General features: G+C 44.1%; 1 protein-coding gene across 2 annotated transcripts in view; it reads right to left on the bottom strand.

The window, feature by feature from the left end:
- The window catches only part of myo16 (myosin XVI), a 774,098-nt gene that overhangs the window by 64,956 nt on the left and 691,094 nt on the right, over positions 1-18,048 (bottom strand). For both annotated transcript variants that reach the window (XM_051926297.1, XM_051926296.1), the window contains exons 29-31: positions 11,873-11,969; positions 8,779-9,007; positions 3,977-4,305 (exon numbers count right to left, since the gene is read on the bottom strand). In XM_051926297.1, coding sequence (XP_051782257.1) covers positions 3,977-4,305; positions 8,779-9,007; positions 11,873-11,969 — 655 coding nt within the window. The remainder of the gene's footprint in view (positions 1-3,976; positions 4,306-8,778; positions 9,008-11,872; positions 11,970-18,048) is intronic.

Below are 18,048 nucleotides of genomic sequence, written 5' to 3'. Positions count from 1 at the left end.
TTTTTCCAAAATAAAATACTTTTTTTTTAAACATTATCTTTTTAATCAATCAAAAGTTCAAAAACACTAGCAATTTTAAATATTTTACAAAAGTTTTCACGGCGCCCCTAGAAAATTTCACGTTGCACCGGTTGCCCGACAGTGATATAGAAGCTAAGATATACTGAAGCTATCAAATACCATCTGTTCATCATGAAGGGCACTATGTTAAATCACAAGGTTACACATTGTCACACACGTGCCCATGGGAGGCAGCTAAAGGGCCTGAATGAGAGCAATTCCATGCCAGACCAGGGGGTGGTGGTGGAGTGCACTAACACTTGCTCTCACTTCTCTGCAGACCAGTTATGAGAAATTCCGCCTGGCCCTGATGACATCACTTCCGGTTCCAGGCTCCCAATGACACCATTTCCAGTCACCCCCTCGATGATGTAACTTCTGGTCCCAATGCCGCCTCACCCCCCCCCCCCCCCCCCCGATTATGTGACTTCCGGTTCCGGGCCCCCAGTGACGCAACTTCCAGTCCTGGCCCCACACTGATGATGTCACTTCCGGTTCCGGGCCCACTGCTGACATAACTTCTGGTTACAGCCCCCAATAATGCCATTTCCGATTCCGCCTCCCACTGATGACATCATTTCCTCCTGCTCTCCCTAAAAGCCGCCATCTTTGTGCTATCAAATCAGTTCTGTTGTGGACTCCAGTTTGTACGCTGATAATATCCATTTTGCAGCCAGGTATAAATATATATGGACGGCTGCCCCATACCCTTTTGTGGCTCTTTTGTCGTGCTTATGACAACATTAGGGAATCTTTTCACCTACCATAGACGGCACTTTAAAAATGTATTGGAAACAAATGAGTGGAACCTATAATGGACCAGCAACCGAACCTTGTGGACACCGGGTGGCGCTCCACCTCTCTCAAACCCAAAACAGACAGACACAGGGCACAAGTTAAAAGCACAAAGATCTGTTAAATGTGTGGGAAACTCTTTGAACCAAGCAGTTCCCATCACCACTGCCACAAGTACAATACAGCACAATTATAATTCTTTATTCTTATCTCTGTCTCTTCATCTCTGCCTCCTTGTTCCTCCCAGCAAGCTTCATCTACCTTCCACCTGACCTCTTATATCGGCCAACCCGGAAGTGCTTCTGCTTTTCCACCCACAAGGTCTGTAAACACTTCTGGGTAAGGCGGAAACACCATGCCATACGGCTCCTCAGTCTTTGCAGCGCCCCCTGGCAGCTCCCACGGTACCCAACAGGGCTGAGGTAAAGAACTCCAAGTCCCATGATGCCCTGTGGGAATCCCGGGCACCTCTGAAGCTCAGGGTAGCTACCATCTAGCATTCTAGGGGGGCCGTAAAGAAGTTGCCTTCTCCCATCATTCTGTCTCTTGAGTGTCCCAGCAGGGTTGGGGCAGGGACGGCCATCCCTTACAACCTATAGACATTAAACCTAAAATATGCTGAAGCTATCAAATACCATCTGTTCATCACAAAGGGCGCTATATTAAATCACAAGGTTACACATTAAACCTCAAATGTTGACTCCAGAGGAGACCCTTAACAAGTCTTTTCACCTGTCATAGATGGTGCAGTCAATGTATGGAAACAAATGTTCAGGTTGGGGGGCATGCACTGGTACAGCATGTTGCAGCATTCACCACATGACGAAACAGCTCAGGATCCTGGTTGGCAACCCCCCAAAACAATGTGGAGTATAGTCCCACCCTCTGGAAATGACCCTCTATCTGCTGCAGGCAGGTGTTACGTGGGCGTCCCCTTGGCCTGGTCCAGCCACTCAGGTCCCCAACAATGAGCTGGATCAACACTGACGTAGTGCCGTAACAGACGCTCTCTCACAATGCAGGTCATGTGCCTCATTCGGGACTCCGTGAGCAACACAAAGTCAAACCAGCGGGACCCAAGGATTCTCTGAAGAGACACACATGAAGGAGTCCAGTCTCCATCTCAGGTCACTGGATAGCATCCATGTCTCACAAACAGGGTGAACCAGGACTCTAAAGACTTGGACCTTCGTCCTTTTGTAGAGATATGGGGAGGACCACACACCCCTTTCCAGCGACCTCATGACCTCCCAGCCCATCTGCTGGCTTCATAGGAAGAGACACCAGAGTCATATGAATGTCACTTGCCCAGGTAAGTAAACCCCTCGATGAGGTCGACACTCTCTCCGCAGACAGACACACTGCTGATGGCCGTGCCCAAGAGGTCAATAAAAAGACCAGGATGTTGGACCCTTGCAAGCCCAGACACTCCAACTCCTCGCTTAGTCTCTCGAGAGCATCCATTGACTCCGCAAAGATCACAGCATTGACGACAAAGTCAAGATCAGTGAATCTCTCTTCACCAACAGATGCCACACAGCCGCCGGACCCCACAACTCTGCCCAACACCCAGTCCATGCAAGCATTGAACAGAGTAGGAGCAAGAACATCCCTGACAGACCCCCAAAAAAACACAGAGGGTCTGCCTCCACTGTGAAACAAATGTGCGGAAGCCATAAAGGACCGCTGGACTGAACTTATAAATTGTGATAGACGGCCAGGACCCCTGCCCCGCCGAGACTCCTGGAGGAAGGAGGGTCCAGGAGAGCGGCACTTCCCTTCCCTGGGCACCTGGATGGTCCTTGATCGCTGGGGGACAGCGCTTCTGGTACACCAGGAAGTGCTGACAGACCAGGGATGGTGTACGCCCAGAATGCTTTCGGGTGCAAGGGCAGCACTTGCGCCACACTGGGGAGTGCTGCCGGAAGTCCGTCATCAGGTACCTGGAGCACATCCGGGGCGTTATAAAAGGGGCCGCCTCACTCCATTCGAGGAGCCGGAGTCGGGTGGAAGTGGACAGAGCTTGCGAGATAGAAGTGGAGGCGGCCGAAGGACCAAGGACTGCCATAGTGTATAAATATTATTGTGAATAGTAGTATAATAAACGAGTGTGTTGTGGACATTGCGGTGTCATGTCTGTCTGTGGCCGGGCTAGCTATTACATGGCATCCCAGATGTTACAAGGCGGGGACCCATTGTTAAAATAATTTGTAAAGTTGCCCGGCACATCATCACGAGACACGCACGGTTTCAGCGCGGTGCGGGGAACGCGTGCTCCCGTGACATGCACACGTTTTGGCAAACAGCGCAGTCCTTTGGTGGAGTCGCACTAAGACCCTGAGGACACCACACCTCCCGATGGGCAAGAAGACGGCCAGGCGCGGCCTAATGAAAGCGGGTGGCCTGAAGAAGCCCGTCGCCGACGAAAGGACTGGCGGGCCTAAAGAACCGGCCAGGCCATGTAAGCTGCCTCCGGAAGTGGGGTACCAGACCCAGGCGGGAATTGGCCTGGGGCGTCTAGAGTATCACATTTTTCCGGGTGCCTACCTCGTAGGGGGAAACCATCAGGAGGCGTTTGGCTGGTCGGAGGACGTTGCTTCCGGAGCCGATGGTGGGGCGAAGTCTGAGGAGGACCGGAGCTTGCTGTTGCCGAGAAGAGCCAGGATTGTACAGGAGTGCCTGGACCAAGGACTGCCATAGTGTGTAAATATTATTGTGAATAGTATTATAATAAACGTGTGTGTTGTGGACATTGCGGTGTCATTAAGTGACTAAGATATGCTGAAGCAATCAAAGACCATCTTTTCTTCATGAAGGGCGCTTTATAAATTCACAAGTTGGCCACTCCTGCTAACATTCACTCCATAGAGATAAGGAAACAATGCAACCGCAGCCCCTTTAAGCTGGATGGTCACATGCATATGCACTAGAAGATCACCAGCTGTTAGTGACTCCCTGACCCTGTCACTTAACCTGCTAGCAAAAAAATGAAAAAGAGACCACCGTGATGATTGGTTATTTGCTATTGACAAATTGGCCGAATCAAAAAAAAAAAAAACACAACGTCCCAGGGGCCTTTCAGTCAGCAGTTAAGCAAAGGCGGGAGGATGACGTCTCTAACCTTCATTGGGGATTTCTTTACATGGAGCCGACAGGCAGGCACTGACCGCCTCGTATGAAGCACTCAGCCTCGTGTTGGGGTCCCTCTTTGGTTTTGGCGGAGGCTGTTTCCTAGGCGACGGCAACCCGCTGCTGTCATCCATGCTGAACACCGACTGCAGGGACGGAGACTTGATTGACGAGCCCGCTGTTGCCACCGCCGCCACCGCGGTGTGTACCAAACTGTCCACAGCCAGAGGGATGGGCATGGAGCTGGAGTGGAAGTGCTTGGGAATCCGGCAGCCCCCGGTACAGGCTTCACTCATCATCTTTGAGCCTTTACTGGGAGCCCTAAGAGAGACAGAGAAAACAAACAAGCAAGAAAAGAGGTCACCGGGTGTGTCGTTCCAAAGAGAGAAAAGGTGACCCCCCACCGTCCCGTCCCCCACCCCACCCCACCCCTGGTACTGCTAGTCAAAACACAGTCGTGGCCTCAGAGCGTCCACCTACCCCGTACCCCGTCACTCACTTCTGTTATCCCGGAATGGAGACACCCCCCGCCCCCCCACCACACACATATGATTTGTGGCAGCAGATCGGTACAATGCCTTTCTGAGGTTTCCTTCCCAAAATTTGAAGAATGCAAGCAACATACATGCGACGGGGAGCACACAATTTTTTTTTTCTCCTGCACGCGATTCCCGTATCACCTGCTGTGCGCTCGCCTGTCCGCCTGCACGCTTTGTCTTACTGTACTAATCCTGGATACAACACGCTAAGTCTGCTTTAAGTCCACTAATTCCATAATATGATACACATTTTCTCATTTGTTATCTATGCCTTAATCTCTTTTTACCATATGCTGCTCCTTTAAAGGACAGCTGACAGCAACAGCTCATAATCTTCTAGGCATTCTTGTTTTTGCCGACCGCATGTTGTACATTGGATTACATTCAATGTATGGCAGGAAGAAGAACGCCATATGTAGGAGGCTCCACAGGGGCTAAGGGTAGAGAGCACACACTGGTCACATGAAGCCAGGGAGCGTCACTCGTCTCAGCCTGCAGGAGGTGGACCCCACCCTGATAAATGACATAATGTCAGACTGGTATGAAAAAAAAAGAAAATCTTCAGATGAGACGAGACTATTGGCAAGAGATTTTCTCAAGTCCCGCCCTCCTTTCAACCAGAGGAGACTATTGGCAAGAGGATTTCTCAAGTCCCGCCCTCCTCTCAACCAGAGGAGACTATTGGCAAGAGATTTTCTCAAGTCCCGCCCTCCTTTCAACCAGAGGAGACTATTGGCAAGAGGATTTCTCAAGTCCCGCCCTCCTCTCAACCAGACGAGACTATTGGCAAGAGGATTTCTCAAGTCCCGCCCTCCTCTCAACCAGAGGAGACTATTGGCAAGAGGATTTCTCAAGTCCCGCCCTCCTCTCAACCAGAGGAGACTATTGGCAAGAGATTTTCTCAAGTCCCGCCCTCCTCTCAGCCAGAAAAGACTATTGGCAAGAGATTTTCTCAAGTCCCGCCCTCCTCTCAACCAGACAAGACTATTGGCAAGAGGATTTCTCAAGTCCCGCCCTCCTCTCAACCAGACGAGACTATTGGCAAGAGGATTTCTCAAGTCCCGCCCTCCTCTCAACCAGACGAGACTATTGGCAAGAGGATTTCTCAAGTCCCCGCCCTCCTCTCAACCAGACGAGACTATTGGCAAGAGGATTTCTCAAGTCCCGCCCTCCTCTCAACCAGACGAGACTATTGGCAAGAGGATTTCTCTAGTCGCGCCCTCCTTTCAACCAGAGGAGACTATTGGCAAGAGATTTTCTCAAGTCCCACCCTCCTCTCAACGAGACGAGGATATTTCAAAGAGATTTTCTCAAGTCCCGCCCTCCTCTCAACCAGACGAGACTATTGGCAAGAGATTTTCTCAAGTCCCGCCCTCCTCTCAACCAGACGAGACTATTGGCAAGAGGATTTCTCTAGTCGCGCCCTCCTTTCAACCAGAGGAGACTATTGGCAAGAGATTTTCTCAAGTCCCGCCCTCCTCTCAACCAGACGAGACTATTGGCAAGAGATTTTCTCAAGTCCCGCCCTCCTCTCAACCAGACGAGACTATTGGCAAGAGGATTTCTCTAGTCACGCCCTCCTTTCAACCAGAGGAGACTATTGGCAAGAGATTTTCTCAAGTCCCACCCTCCTCTCAACGAGACGAGGATATTTCAAAGAGATTTTCTCAAGTCCCACCCTCCTCTCAGCCAGACAAGACTATTGGCAAGAGATTTTCTCAAATCCCACCCTCCTCTCAACCATTTCCGGTTCACGACCCACGCCCACGGTCCTCTCACCTCTCATTCGTGTGAATGCCTTTGTCAGACACAGTTCCTGTGCTCTCAGCACTTATACATTTGTACGTTTTCCTCACGCTAAGTTCCCAATTAAAGAAGACTTATTATGTCCAAATTTTAATGAAGAATTTCATCCCGAAGGGTTATCAACAGAAGAAATGAGTACACGGGCAATCCTAGCACTGAGAAATGTTGAAGTCAAACGAATTAACACGAAAATTGTCGATCGGTTACACAGCAAATTGGTTAAATACGTATCAACAGACTATGATGGAACAGTCAGTGGTGATGGTGCAGAAGATTAAAACATCAACTTACAATATCACAAAGAATATTTAAAACCATTAACAACGTCTGGTGTTCCACCGGCCGAATTACTGTTCAAAGAAGGACGTATCTTAATGTAATTGCGTAATTGATGTCTGATTGATGGGCTATGTAATAGGACAAGATTAGTTGTGTTCAAAATTGGTCGAACAATTCTGACATGTAAAATTTTAACAGGTAACAAGAAAGGCAATGTAGTACATCTTCAGGGGATAACATGAGACACCAAAGGAGATCTTGATATGCCATTCGTATTAAAACGTTTACAGTTTCCTGTTAGAATAGCTTTTGCTATGACAATTAACAAATCACAGGGACAAACAGTTGAAAAAGTTGGTTTATTCGTTAGAGATTCACTCACGGACAGTTATACGTCGCGTTGTCATGATGTTAAGTCCAAACATGGAATCAAAATTCAATGTGATATTGACAAAATTTTAATTCCAAATATTGTTTTTACTGAAGTTCTACAGTAAAAGTGTAAGTTTAAAAAGTATACAATAGATAGATAGATAGATAGATAGATACTTATGAAAGGCACTATATAATAGATAGATAAATAGATAATGTAAAAGGCACTATATGATAGATAGATAGATATGAAAGGCACTATATAATAGATAGATAGATAGATAATGTAAAAGGCACTATATGATAGATAGATAGATAGATAGATAGATAGATAGATAGATAGATAGATAGATAGATAGATAGATAGATAGATAGATGTGAAAGGCACTATATAATAGATAGATGTGAAAGGCACTATATAAAAGATAAATTAGATAGATGTGAAAGGCACTATATAATAGATAGATAGATGTGAAAGGCACTATATAAAAGATAGATAAATAGATATATAGGAAAGGCACTATATGATAGATAGATAAATAGATATATAGGAAAGACACTATATGATAGATAGATAGATATGAAAGGCACTATATAATAGATAGATAGATAGATATATAGATAGATAGATAGATAGATAGATAGATAGATAGATAGATAGATAGATAGATAGAACTAACTGTGCTCTCCGTCTAAGAAGGGTTTAAATCTAAATAATTCACATAAGATCTCAGTGTTACCATTTGCAGTGCAACAGCCATCAGAATGTATTACTGCATGTACCATTCCAACAGATGGCGCATCACAATGTTTGTAATAATAAAATGCATTTCTACAAGTGTCTGTGAGGTGCTATCAGTCATAACAACCAAAAACTACCCACAGATACACTTATCACTTAACACTTACCTTTATATTAAGATGGATATCGTTATGTACAGGTATGGAGTGATGAGCACTGGTAGCGTGACAGCTCTTGCACTAACTGCTCTTCATCTTCCAGCTCGAGAGTCATATGAAAATTAGTGACATTAAATTTGGAGGTGACATCTCTTCTGGCGCCGAACTTTCATAAACACCGTGATGGCCCGAAGTTGGTGTTCGGTTTTAGACCCCCCACAACCAGCCCAGAGAAGCGCTGACTACTTGATTAGAAATGCAGCCATGGTTCGGCTCTAACATTTGTTTTTCCCCTTTTGTGTTCTTTATTAGCCTTGCTGTTTACGAATGGGGATTTTGGGGTGGCCCCAACACCTCACAGTGCCTCGTTCCATTTTCTCCAACAGTACACAGTGAGATAACCAAGGCTGGATTAAGACCATCACAGGGCCCCTGGGTGACTTGATAGATTAACAGAGAGCTGATCATGCCTTAAACAATGCAGTGCATGGCCACCCAGCCATGTCATGCACAGTGGGATCTGCAGACCCTTGGTGGGGGCTGTGAGAGGATCCCCCTTTGATGATTTCAGCCTGAAACATTGGACAAAAAATTTTACAGACACTTATTTGTGCGTCACCCCCTATAATGGCGTCTGCACATCCCCCCAAAGCCCCCACCCCCATGACTAATTACCATTCCCAGCAACACATTCGTGACACTAAGATGAGGGCAGTGAATCCCCATTTTGAAAGGCCAATGTCTTAGACAGGCAGAAGAAACATAAATAGAATTCTTATATATGTGGTCTATGCATTTTATTTGAACGTATTGACCTATCTTATATAGCGGCTGTCATAAATATCAACGTGGCTTTATTTTTTATGGCCATCTCGCACAGATTCTAGGCTCAGCTTACCGTTTTAATCCTTCTTCTTTGCCGAGACCCTCACTGCTCTCACTCAGGACCCGCCGAATGCGATCGTTCTCTCTTGTGATATCCGAGGCATTCTGGATAACCAAGTCATCAAAAGTCTTCAGCCCCATGTCTTCTACACCTTCTAGAAACCCCAGCACAGCAGTGGCTGCTTGGCGCCTGAGGCTCCTTTCATGGACCAGCCGTTGGCGGGCAAGAAATCCCCTCACCACTGGCAAAATGAAAGAAAAAGAATAGTGCGCAGAGTGAGAGCAAACCGTCAATAATGCAATGCAAAATATCTGTGCGCATTCATCTGTAAAGCCGAAACCATGCAGACGATCAATATCTCCATCCAACTACACTTTCGTGAGGGAATCTCGTGGAATTTCACAAACAGGCTCCATTTGGCTTGTTTTTACTTTTGAATTTAAGGAATAAAATATAAAAACAAAGCAACACCCAATCAAGTGATGATATTTTGGAGGAATTAAGTGACCGGGACTGGCGAGCTTTGTTGGGCTGAATGGCCTGATCTCATCCGGATTGTTCTAATGCACTAAACTGAAATCGGACATAACAAGAACAATAAGACTGTATGTCACAAAGGCTCAGCACTCAAACCCCACCTTAGAAAGACAGCCGTACTGTTAGAGAGGCGTAGGCTTTGGACTTGAGAACGTTAGGACAATCTGGACGTGAGCAGGCCATTCAGCCCAGCAAAGATCACCAGTCCTTAAATAACATCTAGTTGAGTATTGAAGGTCCCTAAAGTCCTCCTGTCCACCACACTACTTACTTACTCCTCAGGTCTGTGGTTCTGAGTGTGAAGAAAAACTTCCTAATGTTTGTGTGAAATTTACTCTTCACAAGTTTCCAACTGTGTTCTTGACGAGTAACCGTCTCGATCTACTGGACTAATTCCCTTCATAATGTTAAACACTTCAAGTCAGGTCTGCTCTTCATCTCCTGTAAAGGGTCAGCTCTTTTAATCTTTCATCATAACTCATCCCCTGTAGCCCTGGACTCAGCCTAGTCGCTCTTCTCTAGACCACATCTAGTGCTGCTATGTCTTTATGGAGACCAAAACTGCACCCAGGACTTCAGATGAGGCCTCACCAGTGTGTTATGAAGCTTGAGAACCTCCTGTGACTTGTACTCCACACATCAAGGCGCTATATAACCTGACATTCTGTCAGCCTTCTTAATCTATCTATCTATATATCATATAGTGCCTTTCACATCAATCTATCATATAGTGCCTTTCACATCGATCTATCTATATATCATATAGTGCCTTTCACATCTATCTATTTATCTACCATATAGTGCCTTTCACATCTATCTATCATATAGTGCCTTTCAAATCTATCTATCATATAGTGCCTTTCACTAGGTTAGATCTGTCTATCTATCTATCAATCAATCAATCATATAGTGCCTTTCACATCTATCTATCTATCATATAGTGCCTTTCACATCTATCCATCTATCATATAGTGCCTTTCACATCTATCTATCTATCTATCATATAGTGCCTTTCACATCTATCTATCATATAGTGCCTTTCACTAGGTTAGATCTGTCTATCTATCTATCTATCTATCAATCAATCATATAGTGCCTTTCACATCTATCTATCTATCAATCATATAGTGCCTTTCACATCTATCTATCTATCTAATAGTGCCTCTCACATCCATCTATCTATCTATGCACCACCCGTATTTCTTCTTCTTCTTCTTGTCTTCTCTGATTTTCCTCCCAGACGCCCATCTCCTCTCCCAGCTCTGACTCACCTGGATAAGGCCATTGTGGTTCCTCTTATTGAAGACCCGAGAGTATTTCCAGTACCAGGGCATTGTCCAGTGGAAGCCCAAGGAAGTCCCATAAAGTAGGGAGTGCAATTCCCTTGTAGCCAAACCCCCCCCCCAACTGACAGCAGCCACAGACCCCTACAGCGCTGCCCTTATTGGACCCCAGTTCTTAACATTCCTTGTGGGTGTCTGAAGCCCAGGAGCTCTGCCATCTAGAGGGCTGGAGGGGCATACAGCCTTGTTCCGAAGCCTCACCCAATCTGCCAGCTGCTAAAGGGAATGGGGCCAATCCTGGCAGTGCTGTCCATCATAATATTTAATGTCATGTGTTTTAAATAGATTTTTCTAGAGTGCAAAAACTAATTTTTATTTAAATACTCCAATGTTCAATGCCAATCAATGGCTCTTCTTCATCATAAGGTGTATGTGTATTAATGAGCTGTTATCAGGCTTATAATGTAACAGTGGTATAAAATGAACAGAAAAGAACAATTAATTGCAATTAACAATTTAATTGTCAACTAAAATTTCCTGATCATGACAGCCCCAGGTACCATCATGTCCACATTTATGACCGTGGACCTTTTTTGCAGCTTACAGGCTTGACATATCTTGTTGATGGTGGTCATTTTTAAATTGGATTCAATTTACTTTCACATTCATTTATTTTGTTTTGCAGGAGGTCCCATCAAATTCTAGTTGTGTCAACGCCACGAAACAGACAGGAGTTGAAAAGTCGTGTTAAGTCAGGCCAAGTGAAGCACAAAGGGGCTTGCTGGATTTTTGGTTATTTAGTGCTTTGTCACTTCACTCATGATAATTAGCTGTCCACTCAATGTGTTTGTACATTTACAAGTAGATTATATTACAGATTTGCTCTCAGCGTCCTTTTTCAACTCATCTTCTGCAGCACAAGCTCAAGGTCACTCTGCTATCAAGGACTTCAATTACATGTCACATCAGCGCCTTCTAACCCACTCTGTCCTTAGAAAGTCACGCTGTTTTCATTGGTGCCTCCATAACAAGTAAACTGACTGAGAATCACAACACGCGTCAGATGAACCTTCAGGACCACCCAACGGGGACCGAAAGGGACAGACTGAGAAGGCTTATGCTCTACATTGGACACCATCCTCAGGAGATACCCAGAATCTCAGAACTCACCCTGGACTGTGCAAACCACAGGAGAGCAAAAGAAAAGGCCAAGCAGATCCATTCAGACGCCGCTAACTGCTAAAGGAGCCCCCTGCACACAGAAATAATCCCAATGTGGTGCTCACCTCTCTGGCAGGTTAGAATTCTCTTCTGCATCTGAAGGCACAGGTCGTTGAGATGGTCAGCTTGCCAGTACTTCAGGAACACTTTGCTGTGGCCCATCTAAATATAAAACACAGCAGGGGGGGGAAATTAATGAGCAACACTGGGCTGCCAGGCTTGTGAACTCCGCGTACCGGAATGGCAGGAGGACATTGGGGGGGTGGGGGGGATACGGCTAATACATCAGGCGATCAGAGGGAGAACGAGAAGAAGGAATGAGAGAGAGAGAGAGACATGCATCAGTGACATCAACAGATACAATCTGGTGTGAGGAAAGCGGGCTGGAGAATCTCAGGAAGACATGAATAATAAATCGACAAAAGATCATCTACTCAAAGGGAGACATAAGGGGAAAAAACGTATTTACATGAAAGGCACTATAAGATAGATAGATACAGTTAGGTCCATAAATATTTGGACAGAGACAACTTTTTTCTAATTTTGGTTCTGTACATCACCACAATGAATGTTAAATGAAACAACTCAGATGCAGTTGAAGTGCAGACTTTCAGCTTTAATTCAGTGGGGTGAACAAAATGACTGCATAAAAATGTGAGGCAACTAAAGCATTTTTATAACACAATCCCTTCATATCAGGGGCTCAAAAGTAATTGGACAATTGACTCAAAGGCTATTTCATGGGCAGGTGTGGGCAAGTCCGTCATTATGTCATTATCAATTAAGCAGATAAAAGGCCTGGAGTTGATTTGAGGTGTGGTGCTTGCATGTGGAAGATTTTGCTGTGAACAGACAACATGCAGTCAAAGGAGCTCTCCATGCAGGTGACAGAAGCCATCCTTAAGCTGTGAAAACAGAAAAAGCCCATCGGAGAAATTGCTACAATTTTACGAGTGGCAAAATCTACAGTTTGGTACATCCTGAGAAAGAAAACAAGCACTGGTGAACTCAGCAATGCAAAAAGACCTGGACGTCCACGGAAGACAACAGTGGTGGATGATCGCAGAATCATTTCATGGTGAAGAGAAACCCCTTCACAACAGCCGACCAAGTGAACAACACTCTCCAGGGGGTCGGCGTATCGATATCCAAGTCTACCATAAAGAGAAGACTGCATGAAAGTAAATACAGAGGGTGCACTGCAAGGTGGAAGCCACTCATAAGGCTCAAGAATAGAAAGGCTAGATTGGACTTTGCTAAAGAACATCTAAAAAGCCAGCACAGTTCTGGAAAAACATTCTTTGGACAGATGAAACCAAGATCAACCTCCACCAGAATGATGGCAAGAAAAAAAGTATGGAGAAGGCGTGGAACAGCTCATTATCTAAAGAATAGCACATCATCTGTAAAACACGGTGGAGGGAGGCAGTGTGATGGCTTGGGCGTGCATGGCTGCCAGTGGCACTGGGACACTCGTGTTTATTGATGATGTGACACAGGACAGAAGCAGCTGAATGAATTCTGAGGTGTTCAGAGACATACTGTCTGCTCAAATCCAGCTAAATACAGCAGTCAAATTGATTCATGATACAGATGGACAATGACCCAAAACATACAGCCAAAGCAACCCAGGAGTTTATTAAAGCAAAGAAATGGAAAATTCTTGAATGGCCAAGTCAGTCACCTGATCTTAACCCAATTGAGCAGGCATTTCACTTGTTGAAGACTAAACTTCAGACAGAAAGGCCCACAAACAAACAGCAACTGAAAGGCGCTGCAGTAAAGGCCTGGCAGAGCATTAAAAAGGAGGAAACCCAACATCTGGTGATGTCCAGGAGTTCAAGACTTCAGGCTGTCATTGACAGCAAAGGGTTTTCAGCCAAGTATTTGAAATGAACATTTGATTTCCAGTTATTTAATTTGTCCAATTACTTTTGAGACCCTGAAATGAAGGGATTGTGTTCAAAAAATGCTTTAGTTGCCTCACATTTTTATGCAATCGTTTTGTTCACCCCACTGAATTAAAGCTGAAAGTCTGCACTTCAACTGCATCTGAGTTGTTTCATTTAAAATTCATTGTGGTAATGTACAGAAACAAAATTAGAAAAAAGTTGTCTCTGTCCAAATATTTATGAACCTAACTGTATATAGATAGATAGATAGATAGATAGATAGATAGATAGATAGATAGATAGATAGATAGATAGATAGCGTAGTTGGTAGGATTTGATAGATAGATAGATAGATAGATAGATAGATAGATAGATAGATAGATAGATAGATAGATAGATAGATAGATAGATAGATAGATAGAATTTCCCCATTAATAAACGATTCCACCACCTTTCTCAATGAATCAAAGAAACAGATCCTCTCTCGACCATTTGTTGGTGCATAAGAATTAATGAACACGAGGTCCTGATCGCCATCTTTAATCTGCACCATCAGCAGGCACCCAGCCACCACCTCACTAATATTAGTGATTTGTAAATTTACAGTTTTGGAAATCAGCACAGCTACCCCAGCACTGATATGGGATCCGTGACTAAGCACAGCCTGACCCCCCCATTCACGTAACCAGTCCGACTGATTCCTAATATCGGTGTGTGTTTCCTGAAGTAGTGCTATGTGAAGGCCTTTTTGCCCTAAATAATCAAAAACAGCAGCCCTTTTTGCGTCTCCCCTACACCCATTTACATTTAGACTCCCAATATGTAAAGAGTCCATTAATACAAAGCACAAGGGAGTGACCAATAAATTACACAACACAAACGAATAAAAGAAACGTAGAACTACCTCCATCATGATTAAAGCAGTGATTTCCTAACCCTACTGATCAGATTCTTTAATCTCACGGACTCTTTCTGGTCCATACCAAGCTGTACGGCATTGCGCATCACCCTCTGTGCTGACACCAGGAAGAGCTGAACATCTGGGAAGTGCTCCTCCACTTTAACTCCTCTCTTGCCCTCAATAAATTCCAAGAAATACCGAATACTTGCGGTGCTGTATCCGCCTCCGAGTGTATACCTTGATGAGGACTCGCTTCTCACGGAGGCGTCAGTGTCACTGCCCGCATCCTCCCTGTCACCCACATCACAGTCACTGTAACTTTTAAACAAGTGGCTGCGTTCACTGGATGGCTCGCTGGACACGAGGCTTTCCTTTGCAGACTTCGTATTCTCCGATTTATTCTTTCGCTTATGACGGGGCACTTTGAAACTCTCATCCCTCTCGCTCACACTTGCACTCCCACTCTCCACGGCACACACCTCGTCCATCGGCCTCTCACTCAGCTGCCTTTCCACGACTTGCGCCGAGCTCTGCTTCGTCAGCAGTGCGTTCTCAGCGGCCTGAACTTGTGCAGTTTCATCGGTTACCTGAGACTCGTTCACAGCAGTGGCGACTGGCGCAACTCCTTCGGAAAGAGCGTTCAATGTCGTCCCCTCACTGCTACTGGTCTCAGGCTCTGTGCTTACTTTACACACTGCACTGTTAGCTTCAGCCGGCATTTCATTGGCAACAAGAAGCGCGCTCTTCTCTGGAGCGTCTACAGACAGAAAGCTTGCAGGCCGATCACACACAACACCCGCACCCTCCAACCGATCATTACACACAGACACATCATCCTCCATATTATCCACCTCACTTTCATACTCAGACTCGCAGTTTTCATCGTTAACCCCGTCATTGTTCTCCTTAATCGGAGCGGAGCCGCCCGGCAGCACCCCAGGTTCATGTTTGCACTGTGCCGCCTTGTGTCCAGCTCTGCCACAGTTAAAGCATTTCATTGTATCTGAAGTGACAAATTCTACATAATCATCGCCCTCTACCTTAAACCTGAGCGCCACGTTTATTTCCTCATTCATGTTATTTAAAATCATATAAACTTGTCTCCGAAAGGAGACCACATGTTTTAATTCCTGCATCTTGCAGCCAAGTGGGATCAATACTATATCAGACATTATCTGCCCATAACGTTTCAATTCCCTTAGTAAAATATCATTTTTTAAGAAAGGTGGAACATTAGAAACAATAACTTTCTTCGCAGGCGCTGATAACGGCAGGACAGGAACTAATGCGCCATTGATAACAACCCCTTCTTCAACGAGTGTATTTACAAAAGACTCGTCGTTTAAAAAAACAACCACAGCCTTGTTCATTCTGGAGGCGGATAGGACATTTTTATAACCGACAACTTTTCCTACTCCCACCACACATGCTTCGGCAGAAACCTGGGGGTCCACCAGGACCTTTGCGCCATGACGGCGTGAAAGATTTTCAAAAGCCTTTGGTAACAAACCAGGAGCCCTGCCTTTGGACACGGCCATGGCGATAACCGCCAAAGCCGCGTCTTAAACAGTAAAAGCTATCAAAAAAAACAATTCTAAGACAAAACACTAAGAAAAAACAACTAAGAGAAAGAAAAAGTAAAAGACTTACACAGAGAGCTCGACGCCCGTCGGCTTCCCACGACTCGAACACGCCCACCCCAGACAGCACTAATCGAGCAACACACAGACAGTAAGAGAGAGAGAGAGAGAGAGAGATAGATAGATAGATAGATAGATAGATAGAGTGAAAGGCTCTATATACATATTAGATAGATAGATAGATAGATAGATAGATAGATAGATAGATAGATAGATAGATAGATAATGTAAAAGGCACTAGATAGATAGATAGATAGATAGATAGATAGATAGATAGATAGATAGATAGATAGATAGATATGAAAAGTACAATATAACAAGTAGATGTAAGACACTATATAACATGGATATGAAAGGCATTATATATATTATATAAGCAGGTATAAACACATATTTGCTAATCATATTATATTATATTATATAGTGCAATTTCACTTAACTGGATGAGTTAATGGCATGATAGATAGATAGATAGATAGATAGATAGATAGATAGATAGATAGATAGATAGCGTAGTTGGTAGGATTTGATAGATAGATAGATAGATAGATAGATAGATAGATAGATAGATAGATAGATAGATAGCGTAGTTGGTCGGATTTGATAGATAGATAGATAGATAGATAGATAGATAGATAGATAGATAGATAGCGTAGTTGGTAGGATTTGATAGATAGATAGATAGATAGATAGATAGATAGATAGATAGATAGATAGCGTAGTTGGTAGGATTTGATAGATAGATAGATAGATAGATAGATAGATAGATAGATAGATAGATAGATAGATAGATAGATAGCGTAGTTGGTCGGATTTGATAGATAGATAGATAGATAGATAGATAGATAGATAGATAGATAGATAGATAGATAGCGTAGTTGGTAGGATTTGATAGATAGATAGATAGATAGATAGATAGATAGATAGATAGATAGATAGATAGATAGATAGATAGATAGCGTAGTTGGTAGGATTTGATAGATAGATAGATAGATAGATAGATAGATAGATAGATAGATAGATAGATAGATAGATAGATAGATAGATAGCGTGGTTGGTAGGATTTGATAGATAGATAGATAGATAGATAGATAGATAGATAGATAGATAGATAGATAGATAGATAGATAGCGTAGTTGGTCGGATTTGATAGATAGATAGATAGATAGATAGATAGATAGATAGATAGATAGATAGATAGCGTAGTTGATAGGATTTGAGATAGATAGATAGATAGATAGATAGATAGATAGATAGATAGATAGATAGATAGATAGATAGATAGATAGATATGAAAGGCACTATATGATAGATAGATAGATAGATAGATAGATAGATAGATAGATAGATAGATAGATAGATATGAAAGGCACTATATGATAGATAGATAGATAGATAGATAGATAGATAGATAGATAGATAGATAGTCATATTCAAAATAACATTGAGAACAGAATGTTTAAGCATTATTTAGTTGATTTATAGCTTGTTCATTGAATTATTATTTGTGTTTTATCATAAGGGTGGCAGCTCCATTCCTGCTGCTGCTCGCTCTTGACTGATTGTCCCTGCCGTGACCTGCGCTGCCCGTTGTCGAATGGCTGCCCGCTCCCCTCCTTTGCACGTGGCCCTGCTGACTGCTTCATTCTTAGGCTGTAGTAGCGCTTCGAGACGTGTGTGGGAGTCGCGGTGTTTAGAGAATGAAGGCTCGAGCAGTAAAAGAATGAATTAAGAATCCAACTCCCCCCACCCCCATCAGCATCACCACAAAATAGCAAAGCTTTCTTATCATCAGTCCCTGGAATACG

Source organism: Erpetoichthys calabaricus, chromosome 4 (assembly GCF_900747795.2).
Source record: "Erpetoichthys calabaricus chromosome 4, fErpCal1.3, whole genome shotgun sequence".
Lineage (NCBI taxonomy): Eukaryota > Metazoa > Chordata > Cladistia > Polypteriformes > Polypteridae > Erpetoichthys > Erpetoichthys calabaricus.
This window is presented reverse-complemented; position numbering and strand designations above follow the sequence as displayed.